We start from the raw sequence: 11,275 nt of genomic DNA on the forward strand, positions 1-11,275 counted from the left end.
GATAATGTTACATCAATGTATTTTTTCCAAGGTGTTTAAAACAACTCCCCAACAATTGAGAGCAATAGTTATTCCAAAGTAAACCCAAAATTGTTTAGCTAATGTGACATCAAATCATTAGTCCCTTTTTAAAGAGGCAAACGGGTCATCAAATCTGGAATAGAGAAGAAAGAAATCAATGCGAAGAAACATCGAAAGGGAAAATATGTCAGCCAGTTTGTAGCAATGAAGATAGAAAGTATAAAGAAGACACATTCAAGAGGCAAATGGGTCATCATCCAATTTGGAATAGAAAGGAAAGAAATCATAGAGTAGAAACATCCAAAGGGAAAATGTGTCATTTAGTTTGTAGCAATGAAGAAAGAAAGTATGAAGACGAAACATTCAAGAGGCAAATGGGTCATCCAATTTGGAATAGAGAAGAAAGAAATCATAGAAAAGAAACATCCAAAGAGAAGATGTGTCATCCAGTTCGTAACAACAAAGAAAGAAAGTACAAAGAAGAAACACAAGAGAGAAAAATGGGCAACTCATTTTGTAGTAATGCAGGAAAAAAGTATAAAGAAGAAACATCCAAAATGAACACAGGTCGCCTTCTTCATAATAATGAAGAAAGAAAGTATATAGAAGAAACATTCCAGAAAAAAATGGGTCAACCAATTTGTAATGATGAAGAGAGAAAGTATAGAGAAGAAACATTTAAAAAGGAAATGGGTGATCCAATTTGTAGTAACGAAGAAAGGAAACACAAAGAAGAAACATCCAACAAGGGAAAATTGGGCGACCCTAATAAAGAAAGGGAAAGGAAACGCATCATAGAATTGCTGAAGCTTTTTAAGAGGCGTTGCAGAGAGTGTAGAGGTGAGAATATATATCATGGACGGCGTATGAAGGCGTACAACATTATGCAGGAAAAGAATGAGTTGAAGCGGACAGAGGCACAGGTGGGAATGGTGCCCGGAATATATGTTGGAGATAGCTTTGAGTTCCGATTGGAGTTGATCATTGTGGGTCTTCATCGCCCTTTGCAGGCAGGTATTGATTTTTTCAAATGCCCTTTTGGTGAAAATGGAACTGTGAATCACCTCAACGTGGCTATTAGTGTTGTGGTATCTGGTGGGTACAAAGATAATGTTGATAAAGGGGAGGTTTTGATATACGCGGGCCATGGGGATACTGGAAGAGATCAGACCCTTGATCGAGGTAATCTGGCCCTCAAAAATAGCATGGAGCGTGGGATTCCTGTTAGGGTTGTGAGGGCGAGAGAGATCTCTCATGGGCGAAGGGTGTTCTATACTTTTGATGGGTTGTATGATGTAGAGAGTTATACCCATGAGAAAGGTGCATCAGGTAATAAGGTGTTTAAGTTCAAGCTTGTTAGGCAACCTGGCCAACCTCAAATTAACATCGACACAACTTCCACCCGTGGTCTTTTGCACAATTCTAAATATTGAGGATGCTTGTGTTGAAGATCTTTAGGGATTAGAAGTTGTGAGGGTTAACTTTGTAAACATGTATTAAGTCATGTCGAGATCATTGATTTCATGTCTATTTCAAGAGTTAGTAGTTGTGCAGATTAACTTTGTAAGTATGTATTAAGTTATGTTGATGTCACTGGTATCATGTCTATCTTAGAGACTAGATGTTGTGATGGTTAACTTTGCAAACACACAACAATGAATTATGTCCATGCTTATCATTTCATGTCTATCTTGTCAACTTGATAGTTGATCGTTAATATCAATTTCCTAATGACTATTCTATGTTGTTGTCAATGTTCTAATTACTAGTGTAATCATTTGATGATTATAAACTTTGAAATAGTATTTGATCTCACACTCATCATTTCATTCACATCTCACGCAACTAGTGTTATAATTCAATGGTTACAAACTTCATAATCATGTCAAATGTTCCACTTGTTGATTAAAATCTTTAAGTCATCAAACTAGTTTCTCTTTCTTATTCTAACTTGTATGGTTGTAGAACCATGAATAACTAGTTGTACTATGAGGTAAGGACTCTCCTTATATACAAAGGATATGACCTAGTATTGAGCATCCTATTTTTGTGCTTCTCAAAATTGTTTGCAAAAATTTCAATCCATTTGAAGTACATTATCTTACTTAGCAAGCTCTATACTTATAACTAAAATTTCAAGGCTACATCATCAAAGATAATGTTACATCAATGTATTTTTTCCAAGGTGTTTAAAACAACCCCCCGACAATTGAGAGCAATAGTTATTCCAAAGTAAACCCAAAATTGTTTAGCTAAGGTGACATCAAATCATTAGTCCCTTTTTAAAACAAGGGATAATTTCAACATTCAATTATGGGTAGTCATTATTAAATAAATTACTTTATTTTCACAATTGTTGATAGTTTGTTGAAAAAAATATAGACATCAAACCAACAAGTATGGGTATGAAACTAATAACTATTGTAAATAACCATTAGAACATGCTCAAGGTCTAGGTCATCTCCCTTGGTTAATGACTCTTTAAACTTTTATTCTATTATAACATTGTACCAAACAAAAGTTGGGAAAGAAATCTTTTGTATTGACCAATAAGCAAGTATTTATATTTCAATTTGATTGTCTAGATAAAATATATTAAATAATATTATTATCTAAGGATTAAAATAATGCATACTAGTATATGATACAACTATGAAGAGTTTCTAGTTGATGAATAATAATTAAAAAATAGGTAATATCAAAATATTATTATTAATAAGAGGGAAAGCCTTAAAATTAAAACTAATATATAATTCTAAACATTCTATTATTAAAAAATATATTTACATATGAATATTTTTGTGTACTAATTTAAATCTAAAGTAATAATTTCATCAAATTTTATATATGAAAACTAAGTCAAGATGACACAAAAGTCTAAATTTCTAGTGTAAAAACATGATTATCATCGCGAATGCAATTGAACTCATTGGTTCTCTTCCCCTCATACTTCCCAATCTTATTGAATGGAACTCTAATATAACATCCATTGAAGTCACAATGTTCCAAAATGAATATGCTCTAACTTGTTACCTTAACATCACTGAATGTGTGACATCTTCTACTAGTGACTCTAGGATAAATATGATAGAGGTGGATATCAAATACCTCTGTCAAAAGATCAAAAAGAAAAATAATAGGCATTTTGATGGTGAAAATGACATTGTAGTGGTGTTAAAATTAAATATAGTAAAATGTATCTAAATGTGAAACCTCATTGAGGCACTTGAAGATGAGGTATTTGACATTCTCCCAAGTCACTTTCAGGAGAGGTCTTCAGTACTGATAGTAACCAACACAACCAATAAATTTGGGTATCTAGGAGTATCCATAGATAATTCACCTAGCTTAATTCTTATCAGAAGAAGAGAAGAAAGAATTTATAGTATTCTTTTAGGAAAATAAAATTAACTTTGCATGGACATATTCTGATATGTTAGGTTTCGACCTTGATTTATTCATGCATCATCTCTCTATTGTACTTGGTACAAAACCTGTGAAAAAAAAGTTGTGGAAGATGCATCCTCATGTGGTAGTAATAATTAAAGATGAATTGGAAAAACTTCTAAAGGAAGGATTCATAAGGGCTATTCATTATGCATAAGGGATACCCAACATTGTGCCTATCTATAAGGTCGACAAATCAATCAAGGTATGCACATATTTTAGAGATCTAAACAATGCTTGTTCAAAGGATGACTTTCCACTACCAAATATAAGAATGATAGTGGACATGACGACTGGATATGATATGTACTCACTAATTAATGGATTCTTAGGCTATAATAAAATTAGATTGCACCTGAAGATTAGGAGAGGATGAATTTTACATGTGTATGGGGAAGATTTTGTCAGAACATTGTGCCATTTGGTCTTAAGAATATTGGAGTGACATATCAACATGTAATGACTATTATATTCCATGATATGATGCACATAATGATGGAAGACTATGTGGATGATACTTTGATAAACTCAATGGAAAGAAGGACACATCTGACAAATCTAGGTCTGATCTTAGAGGGAGTGGAAAAATTCAAAGTAAGGCTTAATCCCAAGAAATGTACAATTGGGGTTACATATGGAAAGCTATTATGCTACATTGGATTAGAAAAAAGAATTGAGGTTAATCCCAAGAAGGTACAAGAAATCATGAAAATGAAACCACCTTGGAACATAAGTAATATGAGAGGATTGTAAGGGAGACTATACTCTATTAGGTGATTCATTGCACATATGGCAGACAGGGCACAACCATTTGCCAAAACTCTACATAAAGGGGTGCTTGAGGGTATGTGCAAGATCATGGTCTGCCAAAAAGTGGTGATGTGAAAAAAATAGAGTGTGAAAATGTCTAAAAGTGTTTCAAAATCCACTCTGACTTTTTTCACCCATCTTGGTACCAAACCTATAAAGTAGGCCCCCAACCCTTATCTGCAAGTATCCAATTTGATATCGGATACCCGATATTATTGGACATTCGATATAAAATTGGATATCTGATAATATTGTGTATCAAAATATAAAATTGAATATCTGATAATATTAGGTATTCGATATCAAATTGGATACCCAATAATTGTACTATTATTTTTAAAAAAACCACAACTCGAGGGTTGTTGTTTTGATAGTGATATAGTGTTTTTCGAGCTCGAATATCCATTTTGTAATTAGATACATGATAAAAGGTAAAAAAATTTGATGTTTTTAATAAATTTTAGTATTAATTTATCAAATTTTATTATAAATTTGTTAGTTTTAGTTGAATTTGTTAGAATTTAGGTTTTTTTGGATAGAAATTGTTAAAATTTAGGTTTTTTTAAATATAAATTATGTTTTGCAAATTAATAGGTATGGCTAACCAAAATGATGATATTTAGGCAAGGAATACTATTCCTCCTAACCCCCCACCAAACAATCCAGTACCCCCACATAATCGTCCACCAAATGATCCTTTACCCCCTCAAAACCCTCCTCAAATCAAGGACTTGATATTTGAAAATCTCACCGAATTGAGTACTTTGCGAACAACATATAATACTCTGTACTCTCATTGGCTCCTATGTTATCCATGTTAAACACCATAGTGGATAACATTGAAACACTTACTGAGGAACAAAATGCCGCTCTTTTTTGGCATGACGAAATGCATGAGATGTTTGATGATGGGTTCGACTATGATGAGGTTGCGGCCCTCAGTATAAGTAAAGATGATTTGGTTTCCCTTTTTGTGAACCCAAAAACCAATTTACCAGTTGACCACAAAAAGCCCAAACTATCGATTAAATGGTGTAGAAATGATGTCATACGTATGAACTTTTGGGATCATTGGTGGATGGTTTTTGACATCCCTCCACATAGCACTTTAGACATGCCATTTTATTTCCTTATAAAATTGTATGCAAAATTTGTGTTGAAACTCAAGGTGAACTATTGGAGCATGAAGCCCAACATGGGTGTAGGACTAGGAGCTCCTCATGATAGACCCTCTTCCTAGTAGAAGAAAGCTAGCACTTTTGTCCCCCCTATTGATACCTCCCCCCCTTCTTGAGTGCAACATCTTGATATTATTGTAGAGGCTAGCTCTCAGACCATTAGAGCCTTTTATAGACTAAGTAGCCTATTGATATCTCAGGCTAGGTCAGTCTTGCCTCCCCGTGTTGATGATGCTGGTTCAAGTTCATCATCGGCTAGCTCATCACAAGTTTGTATGCCTCATAATTGCATTACATGCAAGAATATTTGTTTGAGTCTTATAGGTGATCTTCCTAAGTATTAGTTTGTATTAGACGAGGATACACCAGATGCACATGCAAAGGCTATAGACCCTAATGCGAGAGAGGAAGGGCATGCAGAGACATGAAATCCTTCTATGTCAGTACATGTATACATTTTTTTGTTATGACATATGAAATTTAAAGTTAATTTTTATAATAGAGTAATTTTAAATTTTAAGCCATACTAACTTATACATGTATGTGATCTTTATTCATGTTTAGTTGATGATTGAGGAGGAGCTGAGACAAGTTGATGATGCCATGCTCTCGGCTATTTCATTTGGCCTTGAGACATCTATGGTACATTATGTTGTGTTCTCATTATTTTTTCTATTTGATATTGTAGCATATATGGTTTCTAATCTTGCTTTTATCTTATAGTAATCACCTGTATATGGGGGACAAAGTGTGGGGGATGAACTAGGACCCATTGAAAAAGGAAACGTAATTAGGTGCTTTCTATTTGATTAAATATCGATACATTCTTGTAAAATGTTTTTGGTAATGAAATTTAATTACATTCTTTATTGTATAGGGCGTGGCTACTGGCGATGAGCCCATGTAGATTCCGTGTCATGGGTGCTCAGGCATTTCCATTCGCACTGAGAGCCCCATTGTCTGTATAAGTATCATTTATATTTTATTTTCCTTATCTTCATAAATAAATTAAAAACTGATTTTCTTAATATTAACAACTACTATTTTGCATCTCATAGGAAACTCCTAGTGCACACGAGGTTGGATGGGAGAGTTTTGTATCTTTGATGATGCAACCACTATATCCTGAGGAGGAGCCTATACTAGTAAGTTGTAGTTTGAATTCTTGATTAAATATGTTATAAATTTAGCATGCTATGAATTATAATGTTATAGTTTAAGTTGTAGATTCATTTGACAAACATATTTGAACATACATAGGCCACAATCAGCGAGGTACAAGCATTCCCAAGGGCATACGAGAGGACTCCTGACTAGCGCAAGAGGTCGATGAGAGAGGTATTTATTATGAAAGTTTAATAGTATAAAAGATCATTATGCATTTGAGTAATTCAATGTTAGATATAAAGAATCATATAAATTTAGTAGTCTAACTTTGGATTTTCCTTTTTTGTTTATGTAGGAGGCATCCGATCCACCTAGTGTATTGAAGAGGGTGCATTTTGATCATCCACCAACAATCTACGATAGTATAGTTGTCATAGGATGTGTCATGAGACATTTTGATATGGCATATGCCACATTGTTTATAGAAACATTGATATTATACACATTTCAATGGCATGATCAGCCACATTTTGTATATGGATCTATGTATTTTGATATATATTTGTGTAATTTGTCTATGGACACATGAACTTTGATATATATTTGTGTAATTTGTTTATGGATATATGTATTTTGATATATATTTTTGTCATTTATGTGCATAATGATATACATATTAATTTAGTATCTAGTATTGTTCAATTTATTGTAGATCATATGTATTGTTCATGTTAATGGAATATCATTAATTTTGATCATGTTTGTTATATTTGATTCAAATGAAATAATTTGTGAATAAAATTTTAACAACCTTTATTATCAAATTTGGATGCAATTTTTAATTTGAAGTGCTATCATGACATAAACACACTTGTTAACCTCCTACACAAGGTTCACATAACCCCAAGTTCAACCTTGAAACTAACTCTTGGCTTCAAATCTAATCTCAACACAATTAAGGACTCCACTCCTCAACCATGGATTCTATTCCCAACCATGAACTCATTCCTAGACTCATAATCTTTGATAACTAGCCCTTCACTTTGTTACTATCCTCATACTAAAGCTTTTCAATTTCAACATAACCTCAAAATATCCCAAGTTAAGAGATTTGATTGGATCAAACCTTTTTAACTTGGTTCCCCAATACCATATCCATATGAATAACATCTATACATTTCTCACATTGATTAGATTACCCATACTAATCCACTTAATAAAACTGGTTTCATTAATGCATGCTATCATTTCACACCTTATATAGGTGTTTCCAACCTTGTATGGTAGTGCTCAAACCCTTAACAAACTCTTTGCACTCATTTTCACTTTGCAAGAAAAAGTTGCAATTTTGAGCAATTTTTGATATAACTTTAAATTCTTAATTAGATAAGTTCACCAAACTTGGTAAGGGGTTATCGATAGCCTGCATGAGCTTCAAGTTTCGACCCTCAGAAGATTGACCCCAAAACACACTTAGAGCACCTTGGAGTCTCCTCGGTATGGGGTGGTCACGGATGATGGATGGCCTTCCCAGCCAAAAAAAGGGTGTCACTAGGGTTCACCCGCCCATCTAGAGCTAATGGTGTTGACAATTCAATTCCAAGATCAGTGGTTTCAAAATTACGATGTGGTGCACCTATGAACTGAGAAATACTGTGAGTTTTGGCATCGAGCAAGATCGCTATGCCAAATCCAAATGGATTGTGATCTCTCAAAAATGAGATAGGTTATTTTAGGCTTTAGCATCACTATCCTGTAGCATTCAATGTTTCATCGATAGCCCTCACGAGCTCCGAGTTATGACCCTCGAAAGATCAACCTCAAAACACACTTAGAGCACCTCAGAGACTCCTTAGTATAGGGTGGTTGTGGATGATGGTCTCTGGGGCTAGAACAAGGGTTTCACTAGGGTTCACCCCTCCATCTGGAGCTAATGGCACTAACGATTCAATGCCAAGATCAACGGTTTCAAAGTTACGCTATGGTGTACCTATGAATTGAGGCACACTACGAGTTTTGGCATCGAGTGAGATTGCCATGCCGAATCCAAAAAAAATGTGATCTCTCAAAAATGAGATAGATTATTTTAGGCCTCGACATCACCATCCTATAGCATTCAATTTTTCATCGATAGCCCTCACGAGCTCAAAGTTATGATCCTTAGAAGATCAACCTCAAAATGCACTTAGAGCACCTTGGAGACTCCTTGGTATGGGGTGGTTGTGGATGATGGAGGGTCTCCGTGGCCAGAAAAAGGGTATCACTAGGGTTCACCCACCCATTTGGAGCTAATGGTATTGATGATTCGATGCCTAGATTAGTGGTTTCAAAGTTACGCTATGGTGCACCTATGAATTGAGGCACACTGCGAGTTTTGGCAACGAGCAAGATCATTGTGCTGAATCCAAATCGAATGTGATCTCTCAAAAATGAGATAGGTTATTTTAGACCTCAGCATCACCATCTTGTAGCATTAAATGTTTCATCGATAGCCCACATGAGCTTCGAGTTACGACCCTCAGAAGATTGACCTCGAAACACACTTAGAGGACCTTGGAGTCTCCTCGGTACGGGGTGGCCACGAACGATGGATGGTCTTTATGGATAAAAAAAAGGTGTCACTAGGGTTCACCCACCCATTCAAAGCTAATGGCACTAACAATTTGATGCTAAGATCAAGGGTTTCAAAGTTATGTTGTGGTGCACCTATGAACTGATGCACACTATGAGTTTTGGCATCGAGTGAGATCAATATGCCGAATCCAAATGGAATGTGATATCTCAAAAATGAGATAGGTTATTTTAGGCCTTGGCATCACCATCCTATAGCATTTTACCTTTCATTGATAGCCCTCACAAGCTTCAAGTTACAATCTTTTGAAGATTGACCTTGAAATGCACTTAGAGCACCTTGGAAACTCCTCGATATGGGGTGGGCACAGATGATGGATGGTCTCCACAACTAGAACAAGGGTGCCACTAGGGTTCACCCACCTATCCAAAGCTAATGGCACTGATGATTTGATGCCAAGATCAGCAATTTCAAAATATGTTGTGGTACACCTATGAACTTAGGCACACTATGAGTTTTGGCATCGAGCGAGATCGCTATACCAAATCCAAATGGAATGTGATCTCTTGAAAATGAGATAGGTTATTTTAGGCCTCAACATCACCATCCTATAGCATTCAACATTTCATTGATAGTCCTCACGAGCTTTGAGTTATGACCCTTGGAAGATCGACCTCGAAACACACTTAGAGCACCTTGGAGACTCCTTGGTATGGGGTGGATGCAGATGATGGATGGTCTCTGTGACTGGAAAAAGTATGTCACTAGGGTTCACCTACTGATCTGGAGCTAATGGCACTGACAATTCAATGCCAAGATTAGTAGTTTTAAAATTATGCTGTGGTGCACATATGAACTGATGTACACTGTGAGTTTTGGTAGAGTGAGATTGTTATGCCGAATCCAAATAGAATGTGATCTCTCAAAAATAAGATAGGTTATTTTAGGCCTTGACATCACCATTCTAAAGCATTCAAAACTTCATCGATAGCCCTCATGAGCTCTGAGTTACAAACCTCAGAAAATTGACCTCAAAACACACTTAGAGCACCTTAAAGACTCCTCGATACAAGGTGGCCATGGACAATGGAGGGTCTCTACGGCTAGAACAAGGGTGTCACTAGGGTTCACCTGCCCATCTAGAATTAATGGAATTGATGATTCAATGCTAAGATCAATGGTTTCAAAGTTACGCTATGATGCACCTATGAACTGAGGCACATTACCAGTTTTGGCATCGATCGAGATCACTATGTTGAATCCCAATAGAATGTGATCTCTCAAAAATGAGATAAGTTATTTTTTGCCTTGGCATCACCATCCTATAACATTAAATGTTTCATTGATAGCCCTTATGAACTCTAAGTTATGACCCTCAAAAGATCGACCTTGAAACACACATAAAGAACCTCAGAGACTCCTCAGTACAGGTTGGCCACAGACAATGGATGGTCTCTGTGGCTGGAACAAGGGTGTCACTAAGTTCACCTACCCATCCAAAGCTAATGGCTCTAATGATTTGATGCCAAGATCAACGGTTTCAAAGTTACGTTGTGGTGCACCTATGAACTAAGGCACATTGCAAGTTTTGGCATCGAACGAGATTTCTATGCCAAATCCAAATAGAATGTGATCTCTCAAAAATGAGATAGGTTATTTTAGGCCTCAACATCACCATCATGTAGCATTCAATGTTTCATCGATAGCCCTCACGAGCTCTGAGTTATGATCCTCAGAAGATCAACTTTGAAACAAACTTAGAGCACCTTGGAGACTCCTTGGTATGGAGTGGCCGTAGGCGATGGAGGGTCTCCGTAGCCAAAACAAGGGTGTCACTAAGGTTCAACCCCCCATCTGGAGTTAATGGCACTGACAATTTGATGCCAAGATTAGTGGTTTCAAATTTATGCTGTAGTGTACCTATAAATTGAGGCACATTGAGTTTTGGCATCGAGCAAGATTGTTGTGCCAAAACTTGCAGCTCTAAGTTACAACCCTCAGAAGATCGACCTCAAAATGCACTTAGAGCACCTTGGAGACTCCTTGGTATGGGGTGGCTGTAGATGATGGATGGTCTCCACGGTTGGAACAAGGGTGTCACTAGAGTTCACCCGCCCATCCAGAGCTAATGACACTGATG

The 11,275-nt window shown here is 36.1% G+C and overlaps 1 protein-coding gene across 1 annotated transcript; it reads left to right on the plus strand.

Moving 5' to 3' along the window:
- The first annotated feature begins 710 nt into the window (after positions 1 to 710).
- Positions 711 to 1,775, plus strand: LOC149564715 (histone-lysine N-methyltransferase, H3 lysine-9 specific SUVH1-like). The gene has a single exon (XM_089816217.1). It carries the CDS (start codon positions 711 to 713, stop codon positions 1,452 to 1,454), a length of 744 nt encoding a protein of 247 aa, XP_089672343.1. The 3' UTR covers positions 1,455 to 1,775.
- Positions 1,776 to 11,275: the final 9,500 nt, after the last annotated feature.

The sequence above is a fragment of the Cupressus sempervirens genome, chromosome 3, assembly GCF_028749045.1.
Source record: "Cupressus sempervirens isolate cs-2001-9-10 chromosome 3, ASM2874904v1, whole genome shotgun sequence".
Classification (NCBI taxonomy): Eukaryota; Viridiplantae; Streptophyta; class Pinopsida; order Cupressales; family Cupressaceae; genus Cupressus; species Cupressus sempervirens.

Bases quoted from the DNA above. Each gene is read 5' to 3' on its own strand.
- LOC149564715 (XM_089816217.1), top strand. From the start codon at position 711: ATGGGTGATCCAATTTGTAGTAACGAAGAAAGGAAACACAAAGAAGAA.